Source organism: Protopterus annectens, chromosome 8.part0 (assembly GCF_019279795.1).
Source record: "Protopterus annectens isolate FY-2018-M chromosome 8.part0, PAN1.0, whole genome shotgun sequence".
Classification (NCBI taxonomy): domain Eukaryota; kingdom Metazoa; phylum Chordata; order Ceratodontiformes; family Protopteridae; genus Protopterus; species Protopterus annectens.
In genome coordinates, this window is record NC_056741.1 from 406,757,852 (window position 1) to 406,776,329 (window position 18,478).

Consider the following 18,478-nt stretch of genomic DNA (forward strand, 5'->3'; position numbering starts at 1 on the left):
GACACTGTGTGAATACCCTGGGCGCGGTAGATAAGCCAAAGGGAAGTGCAGAGAACTGATAGTGCATGGAGCCTGTCCTGAAGCATAGGTATTTCCTGCAGGATTCCCTTATTGGAATGTGCAGGTAAGCTTCCTTTAAGTCTAAGGTTGCCAACTAGGCATCTTTGCCTAGCATAGGAAGCAGCTGTTGAAGTGTTAGCATTTTGAATTTTGGGATTACCAAAATGGTGTTCAGAATAGAGAGGTCCAGGATAGGACACCAGGAGCGGTCTTTTCTGGGTACCAGGAAACGTCTTGAATAAAAACCTTGTCCCCATTCTCTTCTAAGTATCAGAGCTACTCAGCCTGTCCCAGCAGAAGAGAAAACCTGCTGTTGAGCCTCTGCCCACTGACTTGGGGGTAGGTCTGGCCAACCACTTGGGGTTGGTAGGGTGTGGAAGTGAAATCTGTATCCTTGGAAAACTATATTTAAAACCCATTTGTCCTGGGTAATGAGTTCCTAGTTTCTTGCATGCAGGGCGAGCTTTCCTCCTAAGGGAGCAGGCAGATAAGCAGGGCTTAGAAGGGTTAAGGTTAAGTCACTGTGACATTTTTCTGTAGGGAGGTGTCTTACTACTTCCTGCTTTGGAAGTGGAAGACCCCCACTGCTTAGGCCTGTGCATAGCCTGAGATTGTAACCTAGGTGGTCTGCTGTTCCTGGGTTTGGACTGAGAAGGCCTGGAAGAGACTGGAAAGGACCAATTCTTTGAAGGCCAATGCCTACTAAATCTGGGAAGCTGTACTTGCAGGAAATCTTTAACAGTTTGCATAGATTTAGCTTTTTCCTCCATCGTTTTGAAGACTTCTTCTGCTTTACTGCTAAACAGGTGGTCTTGGTTTAAGGGAGCATCCATTAATTTAGCTTTAACATGATCTGACAAGTTTTGCTCCTTAAGCCAAACATGCCTTCAAAGTACAGACCCAGTGACAGCAGCCCTGCAAGATGCTTCTAAAGAATCAAAACCACATTGCAAAGTATGTTTACCAACTTGTTCAGCAGAATGCATTGAATCCTGTAATTCTTTGTCTTCAGCACAGTCAGGAATCAACATAATTTTCTGTTTAAGTAGTCCCATAATATGCTGCTGGTATTTTAACATATGAAACTGGCAATTTAAAGCCCTAATGGCCAAAGTAGCAGAAGTGTATACTTTCTTACCCAATCTGTCCAAGGCTCTAGAATCTCTATCAGAAGGGGTAGGATTTTTGGCAGCAGTAGCCTTAATGCCCTTTGGACCTTGGGAAATGGTCTCTGGATCTGCAGTAGGATTCTTGAAGAGGAACTTGTGAGAGTCAGGTACTCTGTAATACCTGTCAGGTTTTCAGGGAGCTGGAGGTAATGTGTCTGGGGACAGGCTAAATTCCAAGAAAACATCATCTACAATGTCCAGAACAGGAGGGATAGCTAAAGGCCTGTGTTGAGGAAGGAGTAAGAATTCCCTAAGCCTCTTTTTGGAGTCAGAGTAATCCTGGATTTCCCAGTGGAAATGCTCCCTAAGAGTGTGCAAGGTTTCACCAAAAAAAAAATCTTCTGGAGGGGAAGCAGAGGGAATGGAATCCTCTGCATCAGAATCCTCATAGGTAGATAAGGGCAAATCCCAGTAATCAGAAGAAACAGAAATAACAAAATCCTGATCGGAAGGAAAATCAGTTCTAGGTCTCTTAGAGAGTGAGGGCTGGCTTCCCCTAATTAAAGTAATAAGGTCTTCAGCCATTCTAAGCATTTGTTCTTTAGGCATATGGGCCTGACCATGCGGTTTGGACGTCGGTTTTATAGGCGTGGGTCAAGTTTTAGACCTGGATGAAGAAGATGGCGTCAGTTTAATATGCAAGTCTGTAGGCCTGAATACACCCTCAGAAGCCGGTGCCTCCACAGCAGCTCCAGACCCATCCAAGGTAGAGACATCTGCAGGTTCCACAGTCGCAGAAGCATCTCGCGGCATACTGGACTCCGAATGGGTCTCAGTAGAGGCCTGCGAATCTGAAGTAGTTGGTATCAGGGGCTGCGAAAGCGCCTCATTGAGTACTGGCGGACTGGCAACTAGCTTAACGGAAGCGTCGTCAGCAGTTTTGGACCTATGCGGTCTGTCTCTGTCTTTATCCTTAAGTTTTTTCAGAACATCGGTAGTCGGATGGCTTACCGAAGCCATTTCTGGATAGTTATACAGAGTACCAAAATAATTTGCTGCAAAAATAGACCGACGATGAATAGTTCGGGGGTCGAATAAGGCACAAAACCCACAGCGAGGGATGTCGTGGTCTGGGCCTAAGCAAGGAATGCAGTACGAATGAAAATCTTTATGAGGTATTTGCTTTCCACGGGTAAGACAATTGTTAACTTTTACTGACATCGGTTAAGAGCAAGAAAAAGGATCCCCAACGGGGTACTTAGCTTTTTTGAAGACTTCGGTTCTAAAACTCGAAAACAAAAATTTCAGGAGTCGGCCGACCGGCACTTGTGAACTGCTTCTGCTTCGGGCACCGCGCGGCAAGAAAGACTGATGTAATGGCGAAAGCTGCATGTTTTATACCCCTGACGACCTGACGTCATGGAAGAAGAGACAGCATCTGACACAGGAATTCAAGACTCGGGTATTCAGGCCGGCTGAGGGCTACCTGCAGGCAGATAACCCAAATGTAATGACTAAAACAGTGAAACATGAAGAACATCCATGGAACCTTCTACTGTCGTGGTTGTGGCCACAGAGGCATTATTCATATTTTATTAAACATTAACAGTACTTGGCTCAGTAAACACATTGTTGGTATGTGAATTACTTGCTACTGCTGGATTAGACTCAGTTCTAGCCTGTTCACGAGGCCATGTGAAAATACAGCCTGTCGAAGTTCTGATAGTCCCTTTGCAGCTTTTTCATCTTTGTTTGCTGCAATTTATTTTCAAACAAGGCTATATTATTCAATACATGAGTAATTCTACACAGATGTTGGTCTGTGCTGTAGTGCATTTGTAGATTACTCTGTAAATCTTTCACCTCACTATGTAGTTCCTCTTCAACAGGTGAATAATATTCTATAAGCAAATTCATATAACGAAAGCTGGTATCTATATTTATTTGCTGCCAGCATGCTAGTAAATCAGGACATGCTTCTCCTTGGGCTGGCATACTCTCATCCCCCTGGGCACTATTTTATATTCCAAGCATGCTTCCATATGAAACCTCTGCCATTACAGGCATGTCAGTTTCCTTGTAGTATTATCGAAGCAAGTCAAAAGCTCAAAGAAAGTCTCATTTAACAGCTCACCTGTAGATTGACCATTTTCCTGTGTACAGTTCTTCACCAAGTCCATCCCAAGTAAAGGATTTAAACAGCAAGAAACATTGCTTTTAAATTTCTCTCTTACTGAGCACAGTGAAGATTTATGTGGCTGATAATCCAGTTCAACCTCTTTATTCTGCAGTTTAGCCATGTGGAAAGAAGATGCAACAACAAACCAAAATGTAGCAAAACACAAGCCTCCTAACTTCCCTTAATGGCTCCTCTCGAACCTCTTGTAAGAACAGATCCAAAAACAAACGAAACAGAGTCCAAGCTGGCCGTAATCTTTTATTATAAAACGTAAGCACTTTCAGGTTAAAAAACCCTTCATCAGACAAAGTTCACATAACCATGACAGTCTTTAAATACTAAAACAATTTTAAAAAACAACCAGTCACTTTCCATACTTGACCCGCCTTTTCTTTAGGGCTGGTTTTATAGGAACAGAACTATTTAACCCAGGTGGGTTATCAGCAGCTAACTGTATGATCCATCTTAATTCTGTATACTCTGTATAATGCCCCCCCCCATTTTCATCTGTGCAACATGGATAGCTCTCACGTTAAATAAAAATGCAACTGGCAAATTGGACACTACCCTGCACAGGAAACAATGTTGGAGAAATCATTATTTGAATGCACGGAGTATGCAACCTAGGCATACTTTTCATAATATTATGCAAGGCCAAGGATATAGAGTTTCTCAGCTGTGCACAGATAATAATGAGTTTCACAAAGAAATTGATGTGTTAAATGAACAACTTAAGGAAAAAAGGCATACTCAAAGGAAAACTTAGAAAAATTAAGAACAGCATAATATCCAGTAGGGAAGCTAGGGAAAGGCCATGGTTTTCTGATAATAAAGAACAGCAGGGAGATGAGTTGAAGTCATCTGATAAATATGACAAAAAAAACAAGGTAATGCTACGTTATAGTAATAATGTGTATGGGATATGTGATATTACTAAGCAAAATTGGAAGACACTAAGAAGTGATAGTCACCTGAAAGATATTTTAGATGACAAACCTAGATTTACTTTCAAGCGAAATAGTAACATAAAAGATATGCTATGCATAGAACCTGGGTTAAAAAATAAGATGGCTAACAATGTTTCCTCTGCACATATGAGAACAGGGACCTTTCCCTGCAGGCATTGTAAAGCATGTTCAAATGTGAATGGTTTAAATTACTTTATACATCCTGTTACAAATAAAAAAATATACATTTGAGTTTTATGCAGATTGCCACACAGAGAATGTGGTTTACTTGGCATGCTGTAAGTCATGACCGAGTTTTTATGTTGGAAAAACTAATTGTAAGTTAAAAACAAGAATACTGCACCACTTATCATCCATTAGACAGAAGGATAAACACAATGCATTATACCAGCATATTTCTAGCTTTCCAGATCACACTTTTGTTTTTATGGTTCTGCATGTTGCACAGATGAAAAAAAAAGGGGGGGCATAAGTATGCAGAATTAAGATGGATCATACAGTTGGCTGCTGATAACCCGCCTGGGTTAAACAGTGCTGTACCTTTAAAATGAGCCCTAAAGAAAAGGCGGGTCAAGTACAGAAAGTGACTGGTTGTTTTTAAAATTGTTTTAGTATCTAAAGACTGTCATGGTTATGTGAAGTTTGTCTGATAAAGCGTTTTTTGACCTGAAAGCGCTTACGTTTTATAATAAAAGATTACGGCCAGTTTGCACTCTGTTTCATTTGTTTTTGGATCTGGAGTATCAAAAATGATGTAATCTGAAATGAATCAACAGTAATGTGTATTATCAATTTAAGGGCAATCTCAGAAAGTAAGAATAGCATTTTGTATTTTGTTCTGAACCTGAACAAGTCAGCTCACTAGCACTTTGTCCTGGTCTGTGAGTAGGATCTTAGTATTTCTCGTAGAGATAGATAGAAATATAGCTATATTATTCTAGCTGTTTTCTATATTTATGTGAGACTATCCTACAATGTTGTTTTAAAGTATTTCCTGTGATTTTTGAACTCTCTAGTGTCACTGTGTTGAATGAATAAGTATTGTCTTGTTTTTATTATTAAATATTTTAAACCTTTCAACTGTGGCTGTTTTGTGTAGATATAATTTAAGCTCTGAGGGTACTTGCATGTATTGGCTGATACTGTACAGGCCATTTAAGTCTCAGTCACACTTACTATCTGGATAACAGTAACATTGCACAGTAGAACTGGACATCCTTTGGTAAGGGCCTTTATAGTAGCTGATAGTAGTGGTTGGTGGCAGTCGGTACTACTGTATAGTCGGGGCATAGCTGGAGAACCTGTGCCAGCCTTCCCCAGGAGTGTCTGTGTGTTTGTATATAAATCAAATCTCAAAGTGTGTGTGTCTCAGCTACTTGGGCAGGGACACGAAGCACTGGTTGGACCAAGAGGGTGCTGGAGATTTTGGCTTGACCACTCGACTGAGATCTGTAGCCTAAAGCTGTGCCAAACTGACTGTGATCTCTGTGTGCTCTTAAGTGAAATTGTACTTTACTGTGTGTGTACTCATTATCCTGCCAATGTGGATGCTCCTCATTGATGCTAGTGGTGAGAATTGAGGATCCTTGATTACTGGGCCAGTGCACGGGTGTCACACAAACACTCAGGGTCTTTTCTTGATACAGCTTGCATAACAATATGGTGGTCTGCACCTTCACCTTCATACACTGCTGGTGCATATACAAATGAACATTCTCTTTCTATGGCCTCAGATCCTGCTAGATTTAACAAATTGAATGACCTGGTATGTGCATCTCTATCTGCATAAGCTGCTTGTATGAAAATATCATACTCTTGCTCAAATATTCTCCAGTTACCTGCAATATTCTGATCAAATACAAGTGGTTGAGGTTTTTGAAATCTGTCTGCCATATTAACACATACCAGCAAAGAGTCTTGCAAATACTTATGAACACACACACACACACACACACACACACACACACACACACACTTGCATAAGTAATTGGCATAAACACAATTTCGTCAATGCTTTTGTACTTTCTCTCTTTGAGCTTAGTGGAATTGTGCAAATAAACAACCTCGTAGTACTTTCAAATAACTGGACTTTGCAAAATAAACTTCTTTGGCTTTTCGATGCTTTATTGCACTTTGTAAAATAGCTTTTTTTTTAGATTTTGCGATGCTTTACGAAATTTTAAGGAATAACTTTTCGAACTTTTCGATACTTTATGGAGCTTTGCGAAATAATTTCTTGGACTCTGCTGATGCTTTATGAAATCTTCAACTGATAAAAGTGGAAATGCTGAAATCATTTACTTTCAGAATTGGTAAAGGTAAAAATGCTACAGTAGTCGCTTTGAACTTTATCAATAAAGGTAGGGATGCTACAGTCATGTGCCATCATTTGTCAAAATCATCACTTTAAAAAACATTCGAGAACTTTAAGGAGCAATTCACGAGCACTGCCATACTTTTGTAATCTTTTGTAAGAAAGATCTTTTATCACTGAAAGAAACCTATCAAGCAACTGTACAATGCGAATAAATCAACTTTTGTTGCCCAAATTCAATCTCCTTTGAAGCACTTGCACTTTGCAATAACTAAATTCAGTATACTGAAATGTCCCCAAAATGGCAGTACCTTGCTAAGCAACTTCTTACAGTACAAGAAGCAATTCGTAATGGCGGCACTTTGCAAATAGACACACCCAGCACAAGAACTTTTCTTCAAATAACTATGCTTTGACTGGATTTTACGAGACAGTTGCAACTTGCACACTGAACTCTTTGAAATACATGCACAGTAATAAGCACACACTTTAAGCACTTTTACACACTCTGAGATACTTCGAATAATTTTAATTATGCCCTTGATAAAATATGAAATCGTAGTTATGGCCAAACACAGCACTTTGCCAAAACACAAGCAGTCAACTTGCTTTATTTTTGCTTACTGTGCCCCTTTCTCTTTTCTTATTATGTTCTTGTTGCTTATTTAAGCCCTTTTTTATGCTCAACGTGCTTCTAATGTGCTCATTTTACTCTAAACATGACCAATTCTGCCTTAAACATGCTCGTTTTGCACTCTAGAGCCAATCGCCTTGTCAAATATTTTTATTTTAAACATTTTTTTTAGTTAAACTTTTCTGTACTTTGTTTGCCTGATAATGCGGTTAGTGCCCTTGTAATGCCCTTTTTTTGCCTCTTTTCACATCAAGTAAATCATTTTTCGGTTGTTCCTGTTAGAGGTTGCCACAATGGATCATCTGTTCCCATTTCTTCCTGACCTCTGCATCTTGCTCAGTCACACCAATCACCTGCATGTCCTCTTTCACCACATCCATACACCTTATCTTAGACCTTCCTCTTTTCCTCTTACCTGGCAGCTCCATCCTTAGCATCCTTTTCCCAATATAACCAGCATCTCTCCTCAGCACATGTCCAAACCAAAGCAATCTTGCCTCTCTGGCTTTGTCTCCAAACCGTCCAACCTGAGTTGACCCTCTAATATACTGATTCCTAATCCTGTCCATCCTCGTCACACCCAATGCAAATCTTACCATCTTTAACTCTGCTACCTCCAGCTCTGACTCCTGCCCTTTTGTCAATGCCGCTGTCTCCAACCCATATAACATAGCTGGTCTCACTCTCTCTTGTAGGCCTTCCCTTTCACTCTTACTGGTACCCGTGTGTCACAAATCACTCCTGACACTTTTTTCCACCCACTCCACCATGCCTGCACTCTCTTCACCTCCCTATCACATTCATTATTACTTTGAACTGTTAAACCCACGGATTTAAATTCCTCCACCTTCGCTAACGCTAGTCCCTGCATCCTCACCATTCCTCTAACCTCCCTCTCATGCACACACATATATTCTGTCTCAGGCCTGCTGACATTCATTCCTCTCCTCTCTACAGCATATCGCCACCTCTCCAGGGTCTCCTCAACCTGCTCCCCACTCTCACTACAGATCACAATAGCAATGGCAAACATCATAGTCCATGGGGACTCATGTCTGATCTCATCAACCTGTCCATCACCATTGCAAATAAGAAAGGGCTCAGGGTTGATCCTTGATGTAATCCCACCTCCACCTTAAACGCATCTGTCACTCCCACTGCAGACCTCACCACTGTCACACTACCCTCACACATATCCTGTACCACTCTTACATACTTCTCTGCCACTCCCAACTTCCTCATACAATACCAAAACTCCTGTGTAGGCACCCTGACAATCAAGTATCAAGTAAATAATTCTCATTATTTTTCACTACCTTCAATTCTTTCTGTTTGTGTTTATACTGTTTTCTCTCAGTTTTACCTTCGCTGTCATCTTTACATTTCATGGCTCTGAATGCTCTTATCTTTTCCATCCGGATTCTGACACCATGTTGCTTTTATGTTGGTACACAAATAAACAAGTCTTCGTGGGTTCTGTTTTAAGCAGCTTTATTCTATACAAACACATCACTGTAAAGGCTTATTGACTATGACTTAAGCAACTTGTATACAAACTAACTACTGTGATCATACATGCTCACTCACTGGCTGCGCCTACAAAATGGCATTAGGGATTGCACGTGACTAGAATTTATACGTGGATGCACAGTCTCACATGCTTCTTAAAGAGGTAACACACACACAGACACACACACACACACCACTTTGATCTACAAATACTAAAATAGGTTTGTGGAATACAGTTCATGCCAATTCAACTTGATTAATTTTATGACTGATTATGCCAGAACATGACAATGGAAACCTAGCTAGTGCTGTACACCCTGAGTTCAGTAAAGCCTCTTCCTCATTCATTGACAAGCAGCTGATACAACTAAAGGGATGCACAGTAGGACAGAAATTGCCTACATTGATAAGAAGGATGGATAGGTGGCAGAAAGCAAAATGTAGTAGTTACAGGGACCCAAAGGAATGGTTCACGAGGTTTCATAAAGATTTGGTTCTAATACCACTGTTTTCAGCTTTTATTTCAGACATATAAATGAAGTAAAAAAAAAAATCAACACTGGATTAAAGCAATCAAACTTCTTAAAAGTGAGTAGGTTGTACGCTAGATAAACCCTATGAACATTACAAGGGACAATGAGAACATTCTCAACCTATTTGTGGATGACAATAAGACAGAAATGAGAGTAGGGGATGGGTGAAAAAGCCTTCAAAGATGCCTAAGGATTGTGTTTGAAGTAGCATATATGACTGAATATAGGGATTATAAAGTACTTCACTCAAACTCAATGTGGAACACAAACTGGAAGAACAGACTCTAAAAAGCATAGACTGTGCAGAAAGACCTAGGAACAAACTAAGAAATCTGCAGATAAAGCTACTAAGGTATTGGACTGAATCCTTAGGGGAAAACTGGCAACATCAGAGAGGTTGCATTACCCTTCTACAGATACCTGGACAAGCCCAACTGAACTAATATGTTTAGTTCTGGTGCCAATGCAGGGAAAAGGCTACTAAGCTAGCAGAGAAGGTACAAAGAAAGGCTACGCTGGTAATAAAGAAAAGGTTGGCAAGAGGTGGAATGAGAGGTTACCAGTGCTAAATCTATTCTCACCTGAGAATAGACAAAAAAAAGTGAATAACATAATATGGAGACACAAGGCACAACACTTGTGAGGCAGCAAAATACCTTACAGCTGAATTAAGAATTAAGAAAGATGGTAGGATATCAAGTCCACCAAATTAAGGGCCAGTATTCAATTTAGACATAAGGACATAAGATACTATTCTTTTCTAGAAAGAGTACTGGACAAGTGGAACAGATTACAAGACAGGGCAATAAACAATATTCATATATTCTTTCAAGAAGGCATGGATAAGTGGTAGACTGCCAGAAGAGGGACAGGACAAGTAAGAGAACGGTACTAGCCACACAAAGAGGGCACACTAGACAACTTATTTTTATCTGCCATCACAGCCATGCATTACAATATATATGCACACACAGCCTGGTCTATATGTATACTGTTCATCATGATGCAAGGAGCACTGGTTTACATCTATTTTCAGGAATGGGTTCTACAGCTCTATTGCCATCCATTTTCAGTAAAGGAGAAATGACAGAAAAATACTGGCTAGCTGTATGAAAAAAAGAGCTGCAAGCACAGATGAAAAGTACTTCTAAAAAGTGAAATTAAAATACTGAACTACGAGTAGGATGCTCAAAAAAATTTGTGATATCTATAGTTAAAAATAACTTTATGCCTAGGAAGCACTACTCAAAACATCTCCATTTTAGCTCAGTATGATACAAAAAGTTCAAATAAATGTGATGAGAGGTGTCAGATAACCGGTAAAATGTACATTAGGTCAAGATAATGAGTTGCAGTAGGCAATTTAACCAAACAGGACTAATACATGTCAGCAATTTGCTTTTCATTGAATACTGAATTTCCAGGGACTGGAATGAAATCTGCAGCCTAGAGTTTAAGTGGGGAGTAAGCCCTTCACAACCCTTTCAAGTGGGGAGTTTCATCTCTTGCACCTTTTTAACTAATATAAACTACTCTGAGATTACAACTTCTGGATAACTTAAAATCGTTTCACAGTGGAACTTGTTTGAAAGAGACTTACTGTGTCAGCATTCAATAAAAAGCAAACAATGACAGAAATAAATCAATGAGAGTCATATATACCACTCCAAAAGATTTATAAGCAGCCATCTACACACACTTGTTTATTTGGTGCTTGTATACACTTACTACTTGCCATCAGGCCAGAACCAAGATTTTTTTAAACAATATTTATGGTGTCTAATTCACCTTAAAATAACACGTACTGTACTTTAATGCATATTTCTGGTTGATATTAAGCTGAAAACCCATTCTCAAGCTTCTACAGACTGTGCATGGCTGGTTTAGACAATGCATTATGCTAAACTGCTCAATATTTTATCGTTGGTTGTCAACAAAATTTTGAGTCAAAATCTGCAATAAACAAAATCTCACCAGTCCTGATGCTAATAGATGACTAACGACCACCACTCCCAAAATTAGAAACTGCCGTTTCTCACAGGCACTGAAGAAAACCATTCCCCAGAATGTGTGAAGGAAAACTATGGCCATGGTGAGGAAGGCTGTTAAGACAAAAAGGCAATACAGAAAATAAAGCACAACAGATGAAGAAACACAACTAATAACAAATACACAGTAAACTACTGAATATACCCAGAGGCAGTTCTCCATGCAAGACAGCTTAAATCTTATAAGCTAAACTTCCTGCAACAAATTCGACTCCTCCATTTGCTTCTTAAGCTAAACTTAACATTTTCACTGCAGATACTTCAAGCCACTTTACTTCAGGTTATAAGTATGCTGGATTTAAATGTCATGGGATAACAGTCAGTCTGAATACAGGCAGAAGCAAATTTTATTTTTTAACATGGATGAGAAGAGCATTTCAAACTAATGGAACTTGATGCAGAAATGATCAAATGGATGCATTCATATTTGGACTTCTTCAACGTCTGCACATGCTTGTTTTTGGTGAAAACAAATGAGAAGCTTGGAGCTGGAATTTACTGGAGAAAACTGGCAAAGGAATGGAGATATTGGGAGCAAATAACTTGAGAGGGAAAGGTAACAGAGTGGGAAGATGTCAAAAAGACATTTGGACTGCAGGCTAGTCTTCCCTATCAGGGATAGATAGATATCAAAACATAGGAAACGAGAAAGGGACAGGGGAATCTTAAGTGAAAGACCTGCTCTGGAGGAGTTTTTAGTTGAATCTAGAACAGAAATTGCAGTTAAAAAAACGGATAAGTAGTAGGGCATATAAAATATTGCACAACAACTATGGGAATCAATCAGAGGCAGAGGAGGTTAGAAAAGATAAGGAAGAGAAACTGAATAAGTATTTCACAAGGAAACAATGGGAGGACATATGTAAGGCTCCCAAATATGCAACAAAGTCTAGAAGATTTAGGATTTTTGTTTGGAAGTGTTTGCATAGGTTTTTTTATAGTCCAAGCAGACTCCAAAGAATTTTTCCTTGCCAAATGTTGGAGATATGATGGGGAAGAAAGAGGTAACTAGGAACATATAACTTGGGAGTGTAAAGAGATGGCAGACCTTTAAAAAGCTGCGGTGGTGGTGTTGCGGTAGCGTTGTCACCTCACAGTAAGACGCTGTCCGGTTCGATTCTCAGCTAGAGCGTCTTCTGCGTGGAGACATGCGTGAATGGGCGTACCTTCGTTGAAGGTTGTGCGCCAGGGCTGGCAACTTGGCACATAAAAATCTATCTGCCAATCATTAGCGGACCGGAGTTCCACTGTGGCGACCCCTAACCGGGAAAAGTCGAAAGACACAACAACAACTCTAAGAAATATCAGATGAGCAAATGGGTGTAACTAAAGCATTTTTTTTTGAGCTGGAACATAGGATCTGAATTGCTTAGACATAGTAAGGCCTTGTTACGTTTAATTCTAGTGGCTGCCAATAAACAAACAATTACTAGAAAATGGAAATCAAAGTTGGAAAAACTGTATTTGAAGAAGTGAATATTACAACAGAGAGAGAGAAGAACTAGATGTGGTATCTTTAGAAAAGGGTAGGGCAAATTACACAGAAAGAATGGAAATTGTGGGAACAAAACATGCAAAATGGTGTTTTGGAGTAGGAGTGAGGTTTTAGGGACGGCAGGAATTGATCAATTTATGTAATGTTGGACTGATAATTGCAGAATATCTGTGATGTATACAATGTTTGTAACTGTGAACATGTTAACATGGTTTGTTTATATAAACATATGTTTGTCTATATCTTAAGATAATTCAATAAACATGTTAAAAGATGAGATGCTTAATTTTACTATAAAATCAACTTTATTTTCCCCAAGTTTGTAAAACTCTGGAAATGGAACAACTATGCATGCTCCCACCAAATGAAATACGAGTTCAAGCAGCTGTTTCGATTACATGCAAATCCCACTGTAGTATGACCAAAACACGTCCTAAATACTTTTCAACAAGAGTCTGTGGTTCTTCAACTTAAATGTAATTATTAAAATGATTATAACAGGATTCTACTTGAATGATGATCCACTGAGTCATACTGACATTTTTTTTAACATGACAACAATGTGGATCTCCTGCATCCATACTCCACTCAATTCCACATACTTAAGTGGGTTAGCCAATATTTATTATTTCTACCAGCTCTGGAATCATCAGCTCCCCTAAACTGCCACACAGGTTTTATGGGGAAAAGTGGATCTTAACAGCTACAATAGCTGATTACAGCAGTTGGGTCAATGGTTTACTTTAGCCCTAACTCTCCATGCATGCTTAGAAAGCATCCATATCAAGGATATGAAGCGAGCATAGTACATTACTACTGCTCAGCCCTGTTAGTAGTGCAAGCTTGCAAATGTCCCCACCTTCACTGAACAGGTACTCCTGCACACCTTTCCCACTCTCCAATCAATGAAATTAATAAAATGTGTGGGACCCTTGGAAGCCCATCACCACCACCCCGGACCTCTGAGGGAGGCAAGGGGTGAAGGCCCTTCATTCCTCTTTCTATCAACTCTAGCAGGCACCCATGCAACTACTCAAACATGGGTCACCTGGCTCGTAGTCTTGACTTTATTCCTCTCTGTCAACAGACCTGGTTATGCTGCCAAATTTTAACAGGAAACTACTTACTCAGTGAAAGAAGAAATATGTCAGGAGAAGCCTCAAACAAGCAGTCTATTAAGGTAACTTTTCTAAAAGTAAAGGTATAAGCAACAAATATAGTTTTCTGAGTGCACGTCATGAATTATCTACATACTGCATACAAGAGGTCAACTAGACAGTTAATGGTGGATGTAGTGAACACAGTTCGAGAAAGCAATCTTTCCCTGACACTGCATGTCAACTTTCAGATACCTCCAGCCTAAAAACAGCAGTCATGCTAACTTCTTAGGCTGCTAACCCAGTAACAAAACCTCTGTTTGTCCATTATAGACCAAATGAAGGACTGAACCATCCCAAGAAAATGTACAAGAAAAATTAAAGTATATCATTACAGCGCTTGCAAATGTTTTTGTCCATTTTTTTTAAATTTATGACAATACCATTTAACTGTTTTACTTTTAACGTACTTTGTTTTCTTCATATTCTACTTTATCACCCATTACTTTATGATTCAATTATGGAAAACGTTTTACATTCCAAAAATGGTCAATGACTTGCTCTGTTTTACCAAATTAAAGGACTAAGAAAGATCACAGTTGAACAGAAAAATAGATCTGTGAACTAAACTATGCAACTGAAGGATTGCTTAGTATGCTGTCCCAGCCTAGGCAGGGGTGATACAATTGGTGGTCAAGTGAACACAAAACAGACAGAAGCACTGTAGGTTACCTCTGTTTTATATACTATAATTTGGACTATACCTCACTTCTTTAAATGAGCATTCATTAAATACTTTTTAGCAAGAAGCTTGACAGGCTAAAAAAAAAAAAAGAAATAAAAACAAATGAAACAGAAAAGTAAAAAAGAAAATGCTATTTCTTTACCTTTCGGTCAGTAAACTAACAAACTACCAGTGGTTACTCATGGTATTGGAGTGCTACTCTGCAGACCCCCAAAGTAAAATTAATCTTTATTTACTTATTCTTTAATATCTTTTTTTCTTAAAAACAGGTGACTTTTCCCATGGTGGGATTCAGAACTGTACAGGTTAAGATTTCTGGAAAAAACTCAGCTGACTAAGCTGGGCTGTTTTTAAAGCATTCAAGCATTTATGTATACACTCCCATAAATAATAAGGCTATTATGTTTTACTACAAAGTCTTCTGCAATTTTTGGGGCTATACAAATGATATGTCAGTCGAAGGAATGGGTTACTAAATGAAAACAGAAAGCAATCAGTCTTCCCATTTGTTCAGGTTGTACAAGTTGAATGATGTCTGAGGCAGCCTGAATCAATACTGAAAGAATGAAGATTTCTGGAAAGGAGTGCCAGTGCAGGAGAAAATTTTTATTACGATTCATTTTTAGTTGAATTTTGCAGTCATCACTACCTGTAGGCCTGGAGAATGTCAAGTAGTTTTTTTATGTTAAACAGGGAGTGTTTGTGTGTATGATTTTGTGCATATGGGGGGGGGGGGGTTGCACTGCACTCATCTTATAGCATGGCAACAAATTGAGATATATCACAGTGGCCGGTACTTGTATATTTACTCATTTATGTAACCACAGAGTGTCTGTTATTGCTGGGTATAGGGGTGTCTACGGATGAATGGAACTGACTCTATAATTTGCTCTAGCTGAACAGTGACTATACTGGCTTTGCAGGACTAAATGTTTGTGTGAAGCAAACTGGAATGCTTTTCTGTAGCCATTTTTTTAAATCATGTTCTGACATCTGATGTGGGTACAATCAAATAACATGGCTGAAAGTGATAGGCTCTCAACTGATGACCAAAGAACCTCACTATAGACAAATGTGATTTACTCAAGCTGTTGTTTGACCATAGTTAAACAGTCAAACAGTCACTGATATGGCATAGCAGGTCCCATGTCACACAATGTATATATTTGCTGAAATCAGTATAAACCAATCACTGCTAAGGCTTATGCAAACTTTTGTGTTCTGTGTGTGTGTGTGTGTGTGTGTGTGTGTGTGTGTGTGTGTGTGTGTGTGTGTGTGTGTGTGTGTGTGTAGGCCACACACTATAACTTGTGTGGGGTTAGGTACAAAGCTGTCATTATTGCTTTAATCTTCTTCACAATCAAACCACAGTGGTGTACACAGAAGGTCACTCAACCTTGCCTAGGGGCAGTATTATATCCATAAGCAACAAGTTGGAACACATTACTTTGATCATTATTTTCCCACTTTCTTCTCAATTAAAAGAGCAATGCTAACAAAATAAAAATAAAGATCCTCACCCTGGCAACAAAAAATACAAAAATATCAGTGATCATCTGAACATCTGCAGTTATTTATTTATTGACTGCATTTACCAAGATGGTCTAACTGGGGAGTCAAGGTGGCCATCTTTGGGGGGGGGGCAAGTGTAATGATGAGCTGTGTATTTATGTCTGACAGCAGCATGTTGAAATATATCACCATTGGCACTTGTCCTTTCAATTCTGCCACAGTCTAAAATCAGAGGGGTACACAGAAGGTAGCTGCCATTTGCAGGTAGAAGTAAGAAGGCACACTGTGTATATGTATGACAGCAACAGCTTGAAATGATTATGTTAATTTGTTATTTTACTCTCATCTCAACTTAACACAAGAGTGCCACACAAACAGGGACTATCTTTTCTGGTAGGGGGGGAACAGTTCTCAGATATGATGTATCCATATAAACATCTGTCTCCCCAGTCTGTTGAAAATTAATGCTTTTATCATATCTGAACTCTAGGGAAGGTTACAATTTTCTTTATGTTATCCTTACTAACATTGCATTTACTTGCACTAATCCTACAATATCCTTATTTCTGGTCAGATGTGATCGCGTATCAGTAATGTCCTTTAAGACATCTAAACTTACCACAATGAATACCATGGAATTCAAGGACTTTAAAAAAGACAGACCTATTACAACTATATGATGGCCTCTCAATATTCAAATATAAGAATTCCAGTGCCACGTAACCTTAGCAGCCACTTATGTCAATAAATTTTACTCCCACCTAACAAACAGCATATACCATATGGCTCCAATCAAAATTAAAAATATTGGAAAATAATTACTTTGGTTGATTGCCCGTATTAATAAGATCTGCAAGTTAAAAAATAGCCCATAATAAATCGAACTTTTCTCAAAAATAAAGACATTCTGTATTAAAAAAATCTGAAGCTACAATAAGGAAAATCAAAGTGAACATAAATTAAAACTGGCACTGGAAGCTAGGGATAATCATAAATCCTTCTTTAACTACATCAGATGATTAAGAAATGACAATAATTTTTTGAATTAACTTATTACTGTTTTACCCATTCTGACTATAAAGACATTCCCAATATACTTGCAGATAATTTAGTGCCAATTCACACCAGAAACAGTGTAGTCCTGCAAATTCCAAGACCCTTTCCCCATGAAGATTATTATGAAACATATTTTAAATGCATTTTCAATAGATAAAAATATCAGTACTATGGGTCATGACAATGTACCCACTTGATTAATCAACAGCAGCAAACATCCAAACCCATACTAAAACTGTTCCACTTATGCACAGCCATCGAAGTATAGGGAAAAACAATCATTATGCTACTCCATACGGGGGCACCAACCTCAAATTCTATGAGCAATAGAGGTATCAGTCTAGTAAGCCTAATTTGCAAATCCATGAAACATATTATATCCGGTTTTATAAAATCAGATACAAAAAGTCTTACTGGTTTAGACCAGCAGCAATATGATTGTGTCAAAGACAGACTGTGTCTATTTAATTTAGTAAAGTTGTCACACACAGTCACTGAAGCTGTAAATAGCAGTCATGCAGTTCATACATATCTTCGACACTATTTCCTATCCTGGAACTGTATAATAAACAAACTTAAAAGATAGCAAATTTGCTGACAGATAGTATTCATGTAGTTAAAGGAGAAAGTGTCATGTCAGAGAGCAAAAAGGCAATTTGTTGCATTCTTCAGGGCTCTGTTCCAGGAACCCCTCCTCTTCAGCATCTACTTCTTGGATTTCCAAACTAACTCAGACATATGGCTAACTACATTTGAGGAAGACTGCAAGCTGGGTTTTACCTTTTGCTGCGTAACTGATGCCATATTACAACAGTGAACGCTAAACCATACATATCAATGATGTATTAAAATGCACTTAAAAGCAATAAAGTGTGGTATTACCACCTTTCATAAATAAATCTGGACAGCACCTTACTCCATATTGATATGACTGTCAAAATAATACCAACTTTAGTGACAACTCCCTATCCTCTAGCTACCACACTGCAACAGCAGTTGGTAAATCCTTCTGTGCAGCCCAACTAATAGCTAAAGGCATCACATACAGGCTTATCAGATATAATATAGAATATAAAAGAATCTATAGTAATCTATTCAATGCCAGACCAAATATAGATACCCTCATACAACAAATAATTATAAACACACATACCCCAAAGAAAAGCTTTACAAAGAATACACTCCCCAATCTCCTTATCCATAAACTCAACCTCTACAA

The 18,478-nt window shown here is 38.8% G+C and overlaps 1 protein-coding gene across 2 annotated transcripts in view; it reads right to left on the bottom strand.

Moving 5' to 3' along the window:
- Positions 1-18,478, bottom strand: part of APH1A (aph-1 homolog A, gamma-secretase subunit) — a 543,117-nt gene that overhangs the window by 242,071 nt on the left and 282,568 nt on the right. For both annotated transcript variants that reach the window (XM_044079916.1, XM_044079915.1), the window contains exon 5: positions 11,281-11,408. In XM_044079916.1, the coding sequence (XP_043935851.1) occupies positions 11,281-11,408 (128 nt within the window). The remainder of the gene's footprint in view (positions 1-11,280; positions 11,409-18,478) is intronic.